At 34.3% G+C, this 20,942-nt stretch overlaps 1 protein-coding gene across 9 annotated transcripts in view; it reads left to right on the top strand.

Annotated features, from left to right (window-relative positions):
• UBR3 (ubiquitin protein ligase E3 component n-recognin 3) overlaps positions 1-20,942 on the top strand; it is a 230,448-nt gene that overhangs the window by 79,100 nt on the left and 130,406 nt on the right. For 6 of the 9 annotated variants that reach the window (XM_081814223.1, XM_081814224.1, XM_081814228.1 and 3 more), the window contains exons 12-23: positions 2,979-3,044; positions 3,142-3,231; positions 4,326-4,454; positions 5,107-5,159; positions 5,260-5,393; positions 5,758-5,834; positions 7,584-7,734; positions 10,293-10,389; positions 17,138-17,279; positions 19,126-19,230; positions 20,258-20,431; positions 20,614-20,646. In XM_081814223.1, the coding sequence (XP_081670349.1) occupies positions 2,979-3,044; positions 3,142-3,231; positions 4,326-4,454; positions 5,107-5,159; positions 5,260-5,393; positions 5,758-5,834; positions 7,584-7,734; positions 10,293-10,389; positions 17,138-17,279; positions 19,126-19,230; positions 20,258-20,431; positions 20,614-20,646 (1,251 nt within the window). The remainder of the gene's footprint in view (positions 1-2,978; positions 3,045-3,141; positions 3,232-4,325; positions 4,455-5,106; positions 5,160-5,259; positions 5,394-5,757; positions 5,835-7,583; positions 7,735-10,292; positions 10,390-17,137; positions 17,280-19,125; positions 19,231-20,257; positions 20,432-20,613; positions 20,647-20,942) is intronic. The other 3 variants (XM_081814231.1, XM_081814227.1, XM_081814226.1) reach the window with 1 other exon arrangement.

The following is a 20,942-nucleotide window of genomic DNA, read 5'->3' as shown; positions in this document are numbered from 1 at the left end:
ATTCTTGAGGCAGCTTCATTTAGAGGAGGCCTAATTTCTTATGAGTGCAGAGGGGTATCTCAGGGATCTTATGGCAGCTGGACCTCAGGAACTGAGTGGAAAGCTGAACAGGAGCGCCCATCTTTGGCCTTTGCTTTGCCTTACTTACCTCATTTTTTCTTTCCCCACTGTATGTTGGCTTTCTGTGCTTCTTTGCCTATGTGATGAAATGTTACCTTCCTACGGTTGCCTAACATTACAATTTCAAGCATACTCCGAGGTTCTGAGGATGTCTCTGAATCCAATGTCAAGTTTTTTTTTTTAATAAAATTTTTGAAGATTTATTTATTTGAGAGAGAGTGAGCGAGCGCATGAGCTGGTGGAGAGGAAGAGGGAGAGAGAATCCTCAAGCAGACTCCCTACTGAGATCATGATCTGAGCTGAAATCAAGAGTTGGATGCTTAACGAACTGAGCTACTCAGACACCCCCCAACGTGAAGTTTTTAAGAGAAAAACTTATTTCTTACTGTTCAGGTTGGGTTAGCTATCTCCTGCTCTGATTCCAGTTAGATGTGGCTATTATAAACTTGACTGTCATGCTCCATTCTGTGTGTGTGTGTGTGTGTGTGTGTGAGTTTGGGAGATGGAGTAGGGAGGGATGTTCTGAGAAGATGGGGAGAGTTGTGAGCTAGGCAGATACCACAAAGGTGTCTCACAGAGAGTAAGAATAGAAGCAGGGGCTACCACTGAAATCTAGGCACTAAATGTTGAGGGCCTGAGCTGAGGTTGTTAGGGACAGTGTGGAAACAGAGAAGGAAGTAGATTTAAGAAAATCTAATAAACATGATTTGGTGGCTCATGAGATGTTGGAGCCTTGTGAGAATGAAGGAATCTACATTTCAGATTTGAATTACTAGGAATTTGGTGAAGAAACATTGAGGAGGATTGAGTTTTAGGACAAAGTAGCTGAGTTTAGTTTGCACCCACAGTATTTGTGGTTTGCATGGGATATTAAGTGATGATGTTCAGTAGGCACTTGAATGTAAGGTTTGGAATTCAAGGGTGAGACTTCTGCTGAGATTTGGGAGTCATCTTGATAGAGTTGGCAGTCAAAGCTGTGAATCTGGATAAAGTCACCTAGAAGAGTAGAAAGCGGAGAATGGCATCTGACGACCACCAGTTTATATGGAAGCAGTGGAAGAAGAGTTTAGCAAGTGGCTAATCTGTGACATTAGAAAAGGAGGGATTATGGAATGTAACATTGAAGAAGAGTGTGAATTTAGGAAATGTTAAAGCCTTGAAAGACAAGATAGAGTCCATGACTTTGTAGTTCATAGCACTCTGTGTTGGGTACTATGTTAAAGATAATTCTCACAGTTAAAGATAATCCTGCTGCTTATTATCTCTGCATTACAGGTCAGGCATTTAGGTGCAGAGAGTTTAAGTAACTTGCTCACAGCTTACAGCTAGAGGTGGCAGAGTCAGGGTTTGAACTCATGCAAATCTAGGGAGTCTCCTCTTAACCACAGTCCTTAATGCCTTTAGAGGAAATTGAGGGAGATTCTGATTTAGCTAGTTAGTATAGAATATGTTACTCAAATGATTACAGTAATGTGGGAGCAAACTTATTTTTATTTTTAATTGTAAAGCATAACATAAAATTTACCATCAACCATTTTAAAGTATATAATCCAGTGGTGTTAAGTATATTCACATTGTTCTGCAGCCAATCTCCAGAACTTTTCATTTTTCAAAACTGTAACTCCTCATTTTCCTTCCCTTCCAGCCCCTGACAACTACCATTATATTTTCTGTCTCTATGATTTTGACTATTCTGTGTACTTCATATAAGTGGAATCATACAGTATTTGTCTTTTTGTGACTGACTTATTTCACTTCGCATAATGTCCTCAAGTTTCTTACATGTTGTTGCATATATCAGAAATTCCTTCCTTTTTGTGGAAGGCAAACTTTTATTTATTAGAACAAATTTCTGTAGCCATTTATTCACATGTTGAGGAGGATGTTATTATATTTGTTTTGAAAAAAACTCAGGGATGGTGATATATTGCAACTCTTTATAACTGTATTATAATTTTATACCAATATTACATTAGCATAATTGAATGTTCTATAAAGTTTTTTTTATTTTATCGAGAAAATATTTGTAAAAGCATTTAAAAACAAATAATGCCTTTTTAATTTTTCTTATTTGTTTAAGAAGGACAATTGTGGTATAGTTTTGCCCTATAGTGATAGAATGATCCATGGGATTTGTAGATTTAAATTACAATTTTTATAATATTCACAAGACTGCCAAAGTTCCTTGATACATACAGTACTAAGCTTTCTTGTGGAGGGTGTGTGTTCAGTGCCAATGTGGGGAGCATCTTACCCACCTTGTGAAGGAACATAGGCAAGCCCTTCACCAGTACCTCACTTTAGGACTGTGATCAGAGCTTCTTACTAGTCTGAATATAGCAGTGGAGCCCAGACTGGCTCTTCAGTTCACTATTTGTTAACTTTAGGAAGTTATTTAAGTTGCCAAGGTTGAAGTTCCCTACTTATAGGATGAGAACATTAATAGTTTCTACTCCATAGGGTTCTTCTGAGGATTAAATGAGGTAATGTGGATAAGGTCAGCTGTGATTATTGTTCTGATCACTATCATTATGTTTGGTATGCATGCATTTGAAGATTCCCAAGTAGGCTACTGTAAAGGGAAATCTATTCCATCACTTATTCTGTGCTAGATGCTTCAGAGGACTCAGGGTTGAGTAGTATATAATTTCTGCCTTCAGAAATTTGCATTTAGGCATTTAAAATGGAATTAATTTTATCTATACAGTGGTTTTTTAAAGCTCTATCTTCTTAAAGTTTAAGTTTTGATTAAAAAGGTATAGGAGTAAATCAAGGTAAAAGTGTGGTTTTAGCATTTTGAAACCTTCTTTGAACTTCTGCAAAACATTCTTTGACTTGTGGATTTTGTTTTATTCCAGCCAGCACCTAACCAAGTCACTTTTCATCTGCCCCTTCATCGTTACTATGCTATGTTTTTGAGTAAGGTAAGACTATCGTCCAACAATTCTGGTTGTTTTTTTTTTTTTAATATTGGGAATTAAGTATTGAATTAGTAACTTTTTTTTTTTTCATAATTTTTAGGCTGTGAAATGTCAAGAACTAGATTTGGATTCTGTTTTACCTGATCAGGAAATGTTAATGAAACTAATGATTCACCCACTCCAAATTCAAGTATGTATTCAGGTTTTTAAAAAGTTTTTAATTGAATTTCTTGGTTACGTTGTCCTTTATTTTATTTTTATGTCTTAAATTTACATTGTTGTTATAGCCAAAATGTTTGGAAAGTTTTTTTTAAACTTAAGTATTTTTGCTAGATTATATTTTGGTCTTTTTTTGTTCTATGAGACTTACATTGAGTTATAATTTCCCCAGGAATTCTTTTCACTGTATTTACTTATAGGGAAGTTTTTTAACATTTTTTTAACAGTTTAGCACTGTTTTGAGAGTCAGGAGACCCAATAGATTTCTAGCATTAGTACTGCATCAGTTTAATTACCCATGTTGTTTGGGGTAACATACCTACTTGATTCTTAGTTTCCCCATTTGGAAAATGAGAGGAGAGAAAAGAGGATTTTCGTGCATAAGCACTATGGTTACTTTCAGTTCTAATACTATAATTTTGTGGGCCAACCTTTTATGTATAGTAGAGGGACTTGCACTTCAATTTGTTTTTCCTGGCAATCTTAGATTTGTTAATCATCACTGAACTTTAACACTGGGGGTTAGGAACAAGTAAGAGACGAAGTTATGACTGTGCTTAGTTTTAGTTGATACAGGACACAAATACATGAAGAATTAAACATTAATGTTATAAAACATTCTAATCTTACCTTCTCTTACCTGCTGATTATTTGAAAAATGACTAGTTTGGAACAATCAGCTTTGTTTTATGCTTATTCCTGTGTTTCTTTAAGCATTATGTAACTTTTTCTTGCTAAGGAAAGAGTTAAATATAAGTAGCATTGATTCCTCATGAAGGACTTCATTGAAAATTTTTAATAAATGTTTCCAGGAATCATCATGGAAAACTAATTCATGTATAAACTCCAAAAGAAGGGATTGTATAAAAGCATAATGAGCATTTAAAAATTTCAAAAGATGTATTTGAATTGAATATTTTAAACGAACATGGGGCAGAATGTCAGGCCCATGCTATGATCAAGTTATAAAATATTTTGAAATGATTGTTCAGTATAACATGTTTTTCATAAAGATTTAATTTAGAAGACCTCTTTGTCTAATTTACTTAATTTTTGTTTTACTAGGCAAGTCTTGCTGAAATCCACAGCAATATGTGGGTAAGAAATGGTCTACAAATCAAAGGACAAGCTATGACCTATGTCCAGTCTCATTTCTGTAATTCCATGATTGACCCTGACATTTACTTACTACAGGTAAGCCAACTTGTGATAATGCAGATATTGTACTTTAGAAGTGTCTCATTTGTACTCATGGGATTTAGTTTATAGAGGTGACTCAATGATGACACAAAGAGGTCATTGCTATTGAAAGAATTTATTACTTAAATTTCCCAAGAGAAGGAGGCATGTGGTGCCACACAGGGGAAGCATCAGATTTTGGTCAAGAGTTAGGAGCAGGAGCAAGGGGGAAATCCTAGAGCAGAACCTTTTTTGGCATTTGCATAGGAAGGGCAAGACAGGGCAGGGGAAACAGTTTAGGATTGGTTAGTTTGAATAATTCTGGTGGACTTTGGGGCATCAGGGCTGTCCCCATCCATCTGGTACCTGGCCCTGGGTTGGTTTAGGGCAGGGGGAGTATTGACTGGGTGTGTGAGAGTTAGATAAAGGGGGTGATTGACTTGCCTGTAAGAGGTTTACTTCTAGGTAGTTGTTTACTGTCTTTAGGAATATCTTGAGGAATATTTACGTTTTTAGGTAGGCCAGAGAGGGGTGGTCTCTCCTCATGTCTATAAGCACCCCCCATGTCAAAACATCATAAGATACAGAACACAAACAAACCACATGATTAATACAAGAAATAAAGCAATATTGAGAAATAAAGTCTTTTTTTTTTTGTCTTTTAAAGGTTTGTGCTTCTAGACTTGACCCGGATTATTTTATTTCATCTGTCTTTGAAAGGTAAGCATAATTTATTAAGGCAGGTATTAGGAAGTATTTGGAATTTAAGTTGATTTTGTTTTAACTTAAAAAAATCTGTCTCAAATATTTCTTATTATAGATTTAAGGTAGTGGATTTGTTGACAATGGCGTCACAACATCAAAACACAGTACTTGATGCAGAGCATGAGAGATCGATGTTAGAAGGCGCTCTTACATTTCTTGTGATTCTTTTAAGTCTTCGTTTACATTTAGGTAAAAAGCACTCATACTAATGCTTGGGTATTAACTATTCTCCCTTTCCTCCCCTCTCCCTGTGGTAGTAACTGGCTTATGGAAAAAAGAAAAGGATTTGGATATATTTAAACATTGTTTCAAACTCTTGACATGATGTATAGTTGTTACTCCTTTTAGAATATCCTTTAAAAAACCCTTTACTTAAGGGAGCTGCAAACAGTAGGTTAGTTAAACTGGTTATATTTGGGGCATTGCAGTCTTTGCTCTTTAATTTTTGAAGCATCTCATTTTTGGTAAAACAGCTTAATAAAAAGTGTGGTAAGTTGTTTCTTTATAATTTATGTATATTCAGATTTATTAATTTTCTTTTTAATTGTTTTAGGGATGTCTGATGATGAGATTCTCAGAGCAGAGATGGTAGCCCAGTTGTGTATGAATGACAGGACACATAGTTCATTGCTGGACCTCATATCCTTTTAAAAGTTTAATTTTTTTGTTAAATATAGGACTAAACAATAATTTGTACAGATTAAGGATGTATCACTTCTGTGATTAAAAAACATTTTTAGAGTTGAAAATAGTTTGGAAAAAGAACTTCAATTGTTTGTTCAACTGTGTGTTCAGGGCTAGTGGCAGATGTTTTTGCCTCATTGTTACCTCTCCGGGAGCTCTTAATGGCCTTGGTTAGACTTCAGAACTGATGGCTCTGGGCACTCAAGGATCTGCCCTTCTAGGACAGCATTCGTGAAAGGAACCTGGACCGTAAAAGGCAGCTAGGTCTACTTTATCTGTATACCTAGGTTGGAATTAATGGTTAAAATTTAAACTTATACCTTATAATTATTACCAGGGTTTTAAACATTTTAAGGACTTTTTTTCTTAGAATTAAGTCTTTTTTTTTTTTTTAAGATTTTATTTATTTGAGAGAGAGAGGGAGAGAGAGAGCATGAGTGGGGGCAGGGGCAGAGGGAGAGGGAGAAGTAGGCTTCCCAATGAGCAGGGAGTCCTATGTGGGGCTCAATTCCAGGACCCTGGGTTTGACCTGAGCCGAAGGCAGACGCTTAACCACCTGAGCCACCCAGGCATCCCTTAGAATTTAGTCTTAAACCAAGAGGTTGGTTTTTTTTTTAATTTTTTATTTAAAGATTTTATTTATTTGACCGAAAGAGAGCACAAGCAGGGGAAGCGGCAGGCTCCCCCGCAGAGCAGGGAGGCCGATGTGGGGCTCCATCCCAGGACCCTGGGATCATGGCCTGAGATGAAGGCAGTTGCTTAACCAACTGAGCCACCCAGGCACCCCAAACCAAGAGGTTTTTAAGGGCAAAGACTATATCGTCTATAAACTTTAAAAACTTATGGTTCTTTGTGTAGGACAGAGCATACAATATACACTTTATTATTTTTTAAGTTATTGTTAATAAAATTTTAGACAAAGATTGTGTTATTTTGTGATAAGAATTTATTTTGTAAATTTTGGACTAAATTTGCTTTGTATATTATGAATATGTTTGGAATAATTGGCTAAAATTTTGTGAAATAACTCCTGTGGAATGCCTATTTGATAACCTTGAAGATTTTCATAAGCAACATCAATTTGATATTATTTGATGATTTCATTCACCTATTATATAATGTGTATCAGAGCTGTACAAGCTGTAACTGAGCAAAAGCATTCTTCTGTAACTTTGAATTAAAAAAATTAATTGATTAATTGATGTGAAATCAATGGAAAAGTATCTTTGTGGTTTTCTGGTTACCTTCTTTGTAAAAATTTGTTTAGCACCTTTTTCTTTTTGAGTATGATGAAATTTTGTTACTGGAAAAATAATCTTTGCTCATAAAAATCTTGGCTAGTTTTTAGCATACTGTTTTTGATTCTCTAAAGGAAGGTATAACATTATTTGTAAAATGAAAATGGAGATAATTTTAAAAAACTTTTTTCATTTCCTGAAATTTGGGCAATTTTGGGGGAAATAAACTTGGGAACTACTTTAGCATTTAATGCATTAATAGGCTTCTAGATTTAAAAATATTTAAAAAATTCACAATTAATAGTTATTGAATTCTTGTATTATATAGCCCTCTTGTGGCCAATTTTATATATTACAGCCAATTATTCTGTGTTAGCAAAAGTAGTTAGAAACTAGAGTACCTTGGTAAATTTATAATTAAAAGCTGGCTTTTAGGCATTATTTTTTTTCTTGACACATACATCATATTCCAGAAAATCCAAATCCCAAAAGTGGCATTATTCCAGGCAGTTATAGCTTTGAATCAGTTTTATCAGCTGTAGCTGATTTTAAGGCTCCTGTTTTTGAACCCGGAGGTTCTATGCAGCAAGGCATGTATACTCCTAAAGGTATGTTTATATACATTAACATATTGTTTCAAAATTGGTTTTCTGAATGTGAGTTGCTGTGTACAGTAGAAGAAAATGTTTTTATGTATTCAGGTTTGAGTTTTTAATGGTATACAGTGATATTGCTTCCATTTATTTACAAATCCATGGTTTTATGTTACAGTAAACCATCTTAGAGGACTCTAAATTAGAAAAGGAACTTTATATATAAATTCTAGTTCATTTTTATAAGTGAATCAACTGTAAATGAACCAGAAATTATAAAAGTATATATTTAAAATTTTTAAAAATATACTTACTCTCTAAATTTGATTTTGAAATAGTTCTCACTATCCCAAATTTAACTTGAAACAGTTAAAATTAAAATCTGTATAGAATATCCATTACCTTTCCTTACATTTTTTTCCTTAAGTGGTTGGTTTTGCAAGGTTTTCTCCCTGGCTTCGTAGAGACATGCTTGACAAGAGCCAGAAGTAGGTGAAGTCTTCATTCACCGTCTTGTCTTTTTCACTTTCACATATTCACTAATCTAAGCTAAAATTTTGAAGGAAGCACTTACATGCTTCTTGACTTCCTCAAGACGCTTTGTCTAACTGAAAAACTGATGCCCACATTGAAGTTAAAAATAGCGTGTCCTGTGTTTGGCAAAACACAGCAGAATAAGCCTGATCATGAGGGATTTTTCCAGGAGTTCACAAAGGTGATCCAAAGTCTCTGGTTGCAATGTGTATTCCATTAAAGGAAAAGCACAGTGTTTCTTTATTGTTGAGAATACTTTGTATCTAAAGTTTAAAGTTTAGATGAATTTTTGAAGTGGAGGAGCATTCTGGTGTAGTACAGTGCTTAAGTAGGGTGTAATGTGAGGATTACCTCTGTCATACTCACTTGTGGTCCTTATTAATAGCATGGGTTTCTATGCCTCAGCCCCAATCTGCTCTCATCAGGATTTGTGGGGGTAGATTCTGAATATCTGCTTTTTTAAACATGCTCTATAAGATGATTGTCATGCACAGTAAAGTTTGAGACACTGAGATGGAGCATTGAGCTTTTGAAGATTAGAGTCAAGAAACTAGTTTTCCATATTCAAATACAGTATTAAATTGTGTTAGCTAGTTTCTGTGATATTGAGAAAAGCAGTTTCTTAGCTTTGGATTTGGCTTCTTATTTATAAAAAGAGAGAGTTGGAATAGATGAGAGTTTTTAAGTGTTTTGGGGAACTAAACCTTAAGTAAATCTGTTATACAAAACCCATGAAAGCAGACCTGCTCTTGTAAACGTGGGTGTCACTAGTGGACATTGTTTCTCATCTGCTTTGTCATCTCCTTGCCCCTGAAGTGGCCCCAGTTAAACTTATGTGGGAATCCACAGAACACTAAAGTCTGCTAGACTAAGTTAATCACTAAAGTTTTCTTCTATTGCTATGGTTTTATAATTCTGATAAAAGCATTGGCATTTTAATTGTACAAATTACTAGATTTAAAAGTGAAGGACAAGAAATGGTAATAGAAATAATAACAAAGGTCTTTGTCTTTGTGAAGGCCTATCTTAAGGATCTTAAGTCATACTTATGAGAGATAATTTAAGATGAATGGATGGTCTGTTACATGAAAATAGGGACAATTGTTAACAGTTTCTTATGCCAGGAAATTGAAATTACAGATGTGTAGAGAGAAACTTAAGCTTCTTACTGTTTTCAGATGTTAAGAATTTTGCTAGAATGAGATGGGAAAAAAATTAATCTAGGCAAGATACACTCTTCAGGCAGTGGTTTCTAAAATTACCATTCTCAGGCCATATTGTAGATTTTTCCACATCTAAATACCATCTCTATTATTATATATCTAGTCTGCTGTATATCCTTAAATGGATTCACTTTTTTAAACTTCACTTCATGCTAAGCATGATTATTAGTGAGATCCTGGGTTTTATATGCAATGTATAATTTCCTAATATATGTTATACTTATATAATTATTAAAATAAAAATCTTTGTACACTTAAAATCATCTGTATACCACCAATTGTACACCTATCACACATGGGGTAATGGTTCCTGATTGTGAAGACAGTAAGGTGATCAATGATCAATTTTAGCAAAAGAACAGAAGATCTTTTACAAACCAAAAATATTACACAGTAAGACTCTTGAAAATCAATAGCTCATTAATTTTTTAATTTAGTTTTCATATTTTTATCTTTGAATATTTTCAGTTATTAATGCATTGTGTTTCCTATATTCTGTTGGCACTTTACAAAAAAAAAAGATGAACTAAGCTTTTATGGTGAAGCGTTATCACATTATAATACTTTCTTTTTTTCATTATAATAGTTTTTGCTCACTAGTTCTTGCTGAACTTAAAAGAACATTCATAATGATGAAATCATGATTTTTGACTTAGAAAAGTAGTCACAATATCAAGCTTATTAAAGCAAATATATAATCAAATCAAACTTTCCCATCTTATGAATGTAAAATATACTTAAATGTACTTAGTCATCAAGGATTGACTTTATTCCTAAGAAGTCAGTGTTTTGTTTCTACTTTCTTTTGAATAATAGCTGAAGTCTGGGATCAGGAATTTGACCCTGTCATGGTCATTCTTCGAACAGTGTACCGAAGAGACGTGCAGTCTGCAATGGACAGATACACAGCATTGTAAGTCTGTTATATTAGTATAATAATGGATGTTTTGTATTTATGTAGAAAAATTTCAGTTATAACACAAATGTGATATGCTGTCATTAAAGTATACTCTTAATCTTTAAAGGAGAAAATAATATTTTAAAATTTTAAAAAATCTGCCAGATATTTTTGTTCTCAAGATTCTTGATCCAGAATCTGATAAATTTTATAAAATATCAGAAATAGACATAAAAAAATAACACACTTATTTAGGTGGTATTTGACTAGTGGGATGCAAAACTTGGTTTTGTGTTGTTCTACTTTTAAACCAGTAGAGGAGGCACAAGTTAAGAGAATAAAATTGTCTGCTATCAGAGGTGATGGGTATCTACAAAAAGTTTGGTAATGTTGCTGTGTTTTTCACAACTGGGAAAATAGCTAAAGCAAATTGAATTTTACTTGTAAATATTTAACAAAGTGTTTTAAAATGATAATTGCAGAAAAAAGTTTTGAATATCTTTTCAATGAAGAATTCATTTTTGTTTGCTGTTTTTATAAACTATTTTTTAAATGTTGTCTTGCTGAACATCATATATCTTTTATCTGCTTTTCTAAAGCGTATGTTAAATATTTTAAGACAAGTTTTAAATGATACAAATATCTTTGATCTTGAGAAAATATTTGTCTATCAAAGTGTAAATATAGATATTAGGTATAATTGAAACTTCTCTTTTGCCAAGACATTGCAGTAATAGATATATCGGAAGTGGTTTGTAGTGTAGAGTTTTAGCATTACCCCTCCTTCTCCCCAAAAAAACAAAACCAAAAAACTCCGCCTAGTTCAGCCATCAGCATCTCTCTCTACCATTCTCTAAAACCCTTGGAGAGATAGTCTGAGGTTCTTCATACTCTACTTTCTTTTTTTAAAAGATTTTATTTATTTGAGAGAGAGAGAGAGAGCGTGTGCACAAGCAGGGAAGGGGCAGAGGGAGAGGGAAAAGCAGACTCCCCACTGAGTAGGGAGCCCAATGTGGGGCTGATCCCAGGATTCTGGGATCAAGACCTGAGTGGAAGGCAGTCACTTAACTGACTGAGCCACCCAGGTGCCCCTGGGAGAGCACTTCTAACTCCAAATCTCCAGTTACTGAGGTACCAGGTGCTGCCAGTTTCTGAGCCTTTTGAGGGTTCTCCGGTGTTACTTGGATTGATGCTCAGCTTTTCCCATTGCCTTCTTGTGATTTGGTTTTCTTAGCGCTAGATGAGTTACCCGGTGTCCATATGCTTTCCAGTTAACAAAATCTTTCATTTTTTTCTTTTGTGATTTTCCCCATTTTTGTGGCTTTCATCCTTTAAAAAATACCATTACTATAGTTCTTTTGGAGTTTTGGGTGAAAGTAAAATTAAATACTTATGTTCATTCTTTGGTTTTAATTTCAAGTGCTGAATTTGTAACTCATTTTAATTTGCATTGCCTGGATTACTAGGTGAGCTTTTTAAAAATCTATTGATTTCTTTTCATGTTTCTTGCTGTAAGAACTGTGTATGGATTATTCTCTGCCTGTTTTTCTATTAGGTTGTCTACAGTTTATTAGTTCTCAAGTTTTCCTTTTTACCTTTAGATCTCTAATCCACCTGGAATTGATTTTTGTTTGTGGTAGTGAAGTAGTGATTATTTTTACTCCTATAGAAAACCACTTGCTTTAGGATCATTTATTGAACAATTCATTCCTTTCTCACTGATTTACAGTATGCTAATTCTGTCATATACAATTGATCCTCATTGTTTGCAAATTCTTTATTTACAAATTTGGCTCCTTGCTAAAGTTTTGAATCCAAAATTAATACTTGTAGCTTTTTCCTGGGTATTTGCAGGTGTGTGTGGACATGCAGAGTGCATCTAGTTGAGGTTGAACAGAGCAAAGTTCTGCCCTCTTGTTTCAGCTCTCATACTTTAAACAAGTATCCTTTTTGTGGTGTATTTAGTGCTGTTTTTGCATTTTTGTCCTTTTTGTTTGTGATTTTGCTATTTAAAGTGGCCCCCAAATGTAGTACTGAAGTGCTCTCTGGTGTTCCTAAGGGCAAGAAGGCTTTGATGTGCCTTACAGAGAAAATTCATTGTTAGATAAGCTTTGTTAATTCATGGGTTATAATGCTGTTGGCTGTGAGTTCAATGGTAATGAATCAATAATGTGGTACATCCAGAAAGAGGTAGAGGAAATTTACTGATCTGTACGTGAGGTCATTCCAAAAAGTGTTAAAATAGCAATTGTAGTGTGTGATGAAGCTATGGAAAGGTTAAAAGCTAAATTTGTGGACTTATGAATGATGACTGATAAAAAAGTGTAGTGGATAGCTTTGTTGTGAGGCTGAAAGCCAAAGAAATTCCTGTCACGTTTAGCAAGGGTCAGGAAAACGTTAAACCTTTTTTCGCTAGTGCTTGGCTGGCTTCATGTTTCAAAAGGTAATATAATGTGAAAAATGTTAAATATACAGGCAAGGCCGTTCTGTAGATCATGAGGTGGAAGAATTGTAAAAATACTTGCTAAGAGTTAGTCAGAAAAGGGTCATGTGAAAGAGCAGATTTTCATTGTTGATAGGACCATCTTGATTTACAAGGACATTGGCAAATATAATGCAAATGGAATTTTGATTAACAAAATTGACCCCAGACTTGCAGGAACCTAATCCTGTATTTCTCCTAGGAGCAATAATTAAATGTTTGTGGTGACTTTATAGAACATAACTACTGTGAATAAAGGCAGTTGACTGTATCCGGTATCTGTATGTCTATAGATCTGTATCTCTTTTGTTCATTCTATAAATTAATCCCATACTATCACAAATATTGTTAAGTTTCTCTCCTTTCTCCTCCTCTTCTTCCTTCTCTTCCTTCTCCTCCTTCTCTCTTCTGTTTATAATAGTTATTTATTCTTGGCTCTTTGCCTAGAATTTTATGATGACCATATCAAACTTAACGATGAAACATATTGGATTTTGATTGAAATTGTGCTGATTGAAATTAATCGACAGCATTTAGATTAATTCATGGATTAATTTGGTAGAAATGCCATCTTTTTAAGTTTTTATTTTAATTCCAATTAACATACAATGTTATATTGGTTTCAGGTGTACAATATAGTGATTCAGCAATTCCATACATCACCAGATCCTCATCATAACAAGAGCACTCCTTAGTCCCTATCACCTGTTTAACACATTCCTCCCCCGCCCATCCACCTTCCCAAACTGTTCTCTATAATCAAGAGCCTGTTTCTTGATTTGTCTCTCTCTCTGTCTTACTTTTTTCCCCTTGCTTGTTTTGTTTCTTAAATTCCAGATATGAGTGAAATCAATTGGTATTTGTCTTTGTCTGACTGACCTATTTTGCTTAGCACATAATACTCTTTAGCTCCACCCATGTTGTTGCAGATGGCAAGAGAGATCACGAGCAGGGAGGAGAGAGGGGTGGAGGGAGAAGCCGACTCCCCACTGAGCAGGAAGCCAGGTTCGGGACTTGATCCCAGGACCCTGAGATCATGACCTGAGCTGAAGGCAGATGCTTAACCTTAACTGACTGAGCCATGGAGGCGCTCCTCCATGTTTAATTGTTTTTTTTTTTTAAGATTTTATATATTTATTTGACAGAGAGAGACAGTGAAAGAGGGAATACAAGCAGGGGAGGTGAGAGAGGGAGAAGCAGGCTTCCTGCTGAGCAGGGAGCTTGATGCGGGGCTCGATCCCAGGACCCTGGGATCATGACCTGAGCCAAAGGCAGACATTTAATGACTGAGCCACCCAGGCGCTCCTCTATGTTTAATTGTTAAAGGAACTACCAGATTGCTTACCAAGGCAGCCTCAGTTTTATATATTCCCATCAGCAGTGAATGAGGGTTCCAGTTTCTCCTTTTCCTTACTAACACTTATAATCTGTCTTTTTGATTATAGCCATCCTTGTGGTGTGAAGTAGTATCTCATTGTAGTTTTGATTTGCATTTTCCTGATGGCTAATGATGTTGATTATATTTTCATGTGTTTATTGGCCATTTGTGTATCATCTTTGGAGAACTGTCCTGATCCTTTGCACATTTTTAATTGGAGTAACTTTTTATTTTTGAATTTTAAGAACTCTTTATATATTATGAATACTAACACCAGAAATATGATTTGTAAATATTTTCTACTATTCTGTGCGTTGCGGGTTGTCTTTTCACTTTTTGAGTGTCTTTTGCTGCAAAAAAGTTAATTTTAATGAAGTTCAATTTATCTAGTTTTTTCTTTTGTTGCTTGTGCTTTTGGTGTCATACCTATTGCTTAATCCACATTAGGAAAACTTATGCCTATGTTTTCTTCGAAGAATTTTATAGTTCTAGCTCTTATATTTAAGTCTTTGATGCATTTTGAGTTAATTTTTGCATATGGTATAAGGTTAGTGGTCTAACTTCATTCTTAGGTGGATATTTCTTAAAGTTTTGATAGAACTTGCCTGTTCAACTACCTGGGCCTCATGTATTTTTTTTTTTTTTTGAGGGGGATGTAATTTAAAACTAAGTCACTTTCTTTATTATTATTTTTAAAATTTATTTTTATTATTTTCTTATTTTTTAAAGATTTTATTTATTTGACAGAGAGAGACACAGCGAGAGAGGGAACACAAACAGGGGGAGTGGGAGAGGGAGAAGTAGTCTTCTCGTGTGGCAGGGAGTCCAATGTGGGGCTTGATTCCAGGACCCCGGGGTCATGACCTGAGCTGAAGGCAGATGCTTAACGACTGAGCCACCCAGGTGCCCCTAAGGCACTTTCTTTAAAGCTTATAGTCTTACTTAGGATTTTTATTACTCTTTGAAAGGGATGGTCAAGTTACATTTTTCTGGGAGACATTTTATTTTGTCTTAAGTATATAATAGTTAAAAAATTGTCTTTGCCTTTTTGTTCCTATTATTTATTTGTGTTTGCTGTTTCTTATTCTTGATAGTCTTATCAGAGGACTGTCAGTTTTACTGTTTTTTTTAAATGAACTTTGATTTTGTTGTTTCTTTTTCCCCCTTGTTTTCTATTTTGTACTTTTTCCTTCTTTATTATTATCTTCTTTCAATTTAGTTTGGATTTTCTCCCTTAGACAATTAGTTTTTGACTTTTTACAAAAATACATGCATTTAATACAGGGAGTTTCCTTCTAGTACTGCTTTAGTTGTATCCCACAATTTTTTCTATAAAGTTTAGGTTCTAAATTTAAAATTTTTCTATTATGATTATAATTATGTGTGAATTTCTAGGAGCATCATGTTATAAAATGTGTACATGTCTGAAGTTTTGGGTTATCATTTAGTGGATTTCTAGTTTTATTTGCTTTGTGACAAGTGGTTGTGGCCCATATAGCCATTCTTTTGCTATTTTTTTGAAAATTACTTTCAATCCTAGTATTTTGTAAATTTTTGTAAATACTCTTTTTTTTTTTTTTTTTTTTTAAAGATTTTATCTATTTATTTGACAGAGAGACAGTGAGACAGGGAATAAAAGCAGGGGGAGTGTGAGAGGGAGAAGCAGGCTTCCCGCTGAGCAGGGAGCCCGATGCAGGGCTTGATCCCAGGATCCTGGGATCGTGACCTGAGCCAAAGGCAGATGCTTAATGACTGAGCCACCCAGGTGCCCCTTTCGTAAATATTCTAAGTGCACTTAAAATTGTATGTATTCTCTATTTATTGAATGTTCTTTAAATGTCTTTGGTTCAAGCTTATCAGTTATGTTGTTTAAAATCTTCAAAATCCTGGGGCTCCTGGGTGGCTCAGTCAGTTAAGTGTCCGACTCTTGATTTTGGCTCAGGTCATGGTCTCAGGGTTATGGGATCGAGCCCTTTGTTGGGCTCCGTGCTCAGTGGGGAGTCTGCTTGAGATTCTCTCTCTCCCTCTTTCTCCTCTCATGCACGTTCTCTCTCTCTCAAATAAATAAATAAATCTTTAAAAAAAAGTCTTCAAAATCCTTACCAATTTATTTTTCTTAGGCTTTCTGTTAGAAATGTGTTAATATCCTCTATTGTTTGTGAATTTGTCAGTTTCTCTGTGTAATTCTCTCAGATTTTGCCTTTTGTGTTTTGAGTCTGCTGTTATTTGCATATGAGTTCATTATTACTATCTTCCTGGGGAGCCTGTTGTTCTTCATCACAGAAGAGACAGATGAGCTTTCTTATTTTTCCTTGTGAGTTATTCTTTCATTGAGGGTGAAGCTTTTCAAAGGTGTCAGCTTTGTGTGGAATCTCAGTTCCATCCCTAAACTTTGTGTGAGCCCGATACCTTGAGATCTGCCTGCTCAAGGACTTTAAAAACACATTGTTAGTGTTTGTTGTTAATTCCTGTTCTTTTTCTGGTAACCGGGGAACTTCCCCTTCTTTTTTGTGAGTCCAAATATGCATTGAAAAAATTACATTTTATATTTTGTCCAGCTCTCCAAGATGTTGGTAGGTGGGAGAATTTCAGGTTATCTGTTTTTTTCAATTGTTGTGACTGGAAATTTCTTTGTTTAGTAGTTCACTATATTCTTTCTGTTTCTTTCCTTTTGTTAACATTTCCTATTCATATTTTTTTTCTAGTTTTCAGCTTAGGTCTCCCTACTCATTTTTATTCAATACAAAATGTTTATTATGAGAGAATAGATAACTGGCATTTTTGAGCAATTTGATTAAAAATAGTACTGCATAGAAAAATATGACAAAAATTATAAAAAACAATTTAAACCACAGTTTAATCTTAAGTCTATCATCTAATTTAGTTTTGCTTTATTTTTCCAGTTTAAAACAGAGTGGAAAATTCCCTGGAAATCCTTGGCCTCCCTATAAGAAAAGGACGCCACTCCATCCCAGCTATAAAGGTCTCATGAGACTTTTGCACTGTAAAACTTTACACATTGTGCTATTCACTCTGCTTTACAAGGTACAGTAGTAATTTGAATAGAAAGACTCAGATTAGAATTTATTTCCATAATTTTCAAATAAAAGCGTTAGCAGATAATATTTACATAAAAGTACTACTTATAAAGCAAAGTGTATTTATACATTAAAGATGTGTGAGGATATGTCATAAACACATATATGTGAGTTCTGAGTTGAAAATGTAGTGGCTACACCATTCTTTGTGGGAAACTATTCATCGTACCCAGTTTCAGATAATGTAAAAAACATTAATATAGAACATGTTAATAAAACTCAGAAAATCGTTCTTAGTCATTTTTTTCTTAGCTTTTAAGTTACTCATTTGAAACTGTAGGATGTACTGTCACAGGATTTCAAGCCAAAATTTATTTGAATTTAGTTAGTAAGGTTATATTTATCAAGAGGAGGCAGTGTAGTAATGATAGGTAATAGGAGTCTGAAATCTGTTGTAGTGTTGCTTATACTAGCTGGGTGTGTGGCTGAGCCTTGATTTCCTCTCTCTAAATAGTGGATTAGAAAGGATCATCTCTGTTGCCTCCCAGCCTTCAGTCACCTCCTCCTGTTCCTTCTACCATCTGCACTACCTGCCTACTGTTTGTTGAACACCAGTTGATAGATACTATATTATACAAATTACAGATGTTAACTTGTGTAATCCTCACAATAATTCTGGTCTATTGTTCCAATTTTAAAAATGAGAAAACTAAGGTCAGAATCTGTTGCTCAAGGTCAAATAGTTAGGTATATACAGAATCTGTATAAAAGAGGTTTTTAAAAGGTTATGAAAGTTTACTGTCTTCACGACTGTGCCACACAAAAGATGTACAGAAAAGCCTTCTTAGTAGTCAAAATAAACATCAGAAAGGCAGCTAACTCAAAGTCTTTATTCTTTACTCAGAATAAATTAGCTCTTAGGTGACTCAGTCCTTTTTCAAACCTGCCCAGCCATTTGGGCAGTTTCTTTTGTACTCTCAACAGTCTCACCTGCAGCTGGCAAGGTACTCCCACAGAACCTCTTCTTTTTCCCCTTCCATCATTTGGCCAGAGGGCTTTCTTATAATGAGGACAACATGATGGCTGCCAGGCCATTTTTTTCTTATGGTATTTTTAGGTATGTTCCGGTTAGTAGTTTGTTGCATCATATTGAATGAATGATTGTTGTAGGTTAGCCCTGAAATTCTGCATAAGATGTGTAAAACTTGCAATGTGTAATCCACATAAGGTCAGATTTATTGATGTTTCCTCAGAGAAGCCTCTCTTTTAACTAGTTGCATCCCTTTTTCCTTTCTCACCCGTATAAACCACATACTAACACATACATTTACTCAACTGCACAAAATACTCAGGCTGAGAACTTTAATTTTAGAGACATTTTAAGAACATTAATATTCTATAGATATTTACTGTGCTTCCAATTATATGCCAGGTGCTATGTTTAACACATTTACATGAGTTATCCTATTGAGTACACTTATTTATCTAGTATTTTTGTCATCAGGAGAAAGAGTATCAGCAAATGAGGATGTGAAGCATTCTTATTAAATTATTTTATTAGATACTAGTATATAATAATGGATTTAGTGGACTACTTAATGTATTACCTTTAGGAATCCATGAACCAGTATTTCTAGATATTGCTTAAAATACTGTGTGATCTTGAGAAGGAACCTGTTCTTCTGATTTTAGTTTGTCTTTTCACCAAGATGTAGCTTTACTTATTTTCTGATCATGCTGTATATTTATTTATATATATGATTGTTATTTTCATCTATAACAACATGTTTTTGGATACTTAAATATGTTGTGTGGAAAAAGTAATTATGAGGCATTTTTTTCCCTCTTTAAAGATTTTGATGGATCATCAAAATCTGTCAGAACACGTACTCTGCATGGTTTTATATCTGATTGAATTAGGACTTGAAAATTCAGCTGAAGAGGAATCAGATGAAGAGGTAAGTAAGTTTCTTATGTTTTTAAATATTAAAGTTATAAAATGCCTTAACAAAGGTAGTGTGTCATCTGGAAATGTATTTATGGATTCATCATATGCATAAGATATTCTTAACTACTGGAAAAGGCTCTTTTTGATCTTCAAATACATATGTTCTTTTAGAGGTTTTACTCTACTTATGATATTATTGAATTTGAAATTTGTAATTCATAATATATAGATCTAAGAAAAGTGGTTAGTGCACTTCTGGCGTTATGCTAATAACATTGACTACTGATAAATAATTGTTATGTTAGGACTTCTGTTTAGAAATCCTAATTTGATTAGGGATTATTTTTGAGTAGCAAATTCTTTTTGGAAAGGTTTTAAGTGAAAAGTAAATATTGTAATATGGGAGAATTTTTAAAGTACTCAAGAATACAAGTTGTTAATATGTTATAGGACTTTAGAAGTATCATTTCCATAAAAGCAGTTGTTACTACAAATTGATTTTACAAGTGTAAGATTCCCCTCATCCCCTCTCTCCAAAAAGACAGAATATAGCACAGCATAATAACAGCAAAAAACAAATAAGAGACTAGGCAGTATGTTGTTGTCTAAGTTGAATCAACGTATATTCTTTCATAGGTATTAAAAGATCATTAATATTTCCCCAAAACTAGGTCAGACTTTGACTGATTTTTCAGACTTTCTTCTGCAATTAGTCCAAATTAGCATTACTTGACTATATTATGAGTTATTACTAGTAGATTCTGAAAATACTCTGTATGGTTAAGTATTTCCAGATTGAAAAATGTATTTTTTTCAGGAGAAATTTAGCTGACTTCCATTGGACTTATATTAGTATTGAGAAATTTATTCTTATATTTTATGTTTGAATTTGTGTTTATTAGCACTTTATAATTTGAAGATGAGACTGTAAAGGATTTGGAAATAAGACAGTGGATGATTATTTGGGCTGGTTACATCTACCTTGTACATTAGACCTGACTTGGCAAGTTTTCATATTCATTATGTTCATGTTTTAGGCGTCAGTGTGTGGACCAGAACGTTGTCACGACAGTTGGTTTCCTGGCAGTAACTTAGTGTCAAACATGCGACACTTTATAAACTATGTTAGGGTGAGAGTTCCAGAGACTGCTCCGGAAGTGAAGAGAGACTCACTTGCAAGTACCAGCTCTGACAGCTTGAGTTCTTTACAAGTAAGTGTAGAAGAGAGAAAGATAAAAGGAAAGACTCTATGTTATGTTGGGTATATTGTTTAGACCATCCTATGATACTCAAAAGAAAAATGTGGTTGTAGGTAACTTTAAATTGTCTTTTGTTTCCTGTGATATATCTAAGCAACTTTTGCCTCACCCATCTTTTTCCTTTAATCTGCCAGAGTTCACGAAGGCCAAAAGTTCTTCAAAGAGAGGTAGATGTATATAATATTTGCATTAACTAGCAATAAGGCTTTAACCGGAAATCGGAAAAACACTTTGAAGTATTTGTGTGTATATGTGTGTGTTTAATATGGTTAAATTAAAAAGAAAAGTTTACCGTGCGTGTGTTTTTATATAGTGATTTAGGCTTAAAGAAAATTCATATTATTGAAGTTAAAAAAATAATACTTAGTATTTAATAGTGGGTTTTTCTTAGGATTTTGGACGAATTATAAGCAGCACATTTGGGTCTGTTTGCATTTAGCATTGTTACTAACATCTTAAAAAT

Source organism: Leptonychotes weddellii, chromosome 3, assembly GCF_054177405.1.
Source record: "Leptonychotes weddellii isolate Sample4059 chromosome 3, ASM5417740v2, whole genome shotgun sequence".
Lineage (NCBI taxonomy): Eukaryota > Metazoa > Chordata > Mammalia > Carnivora > Phocidae > Leptonychotes > Leptonychotes weddellii.
This window is presented reverse-complemented; position numbering and strand designations above follow the sequence as displayed.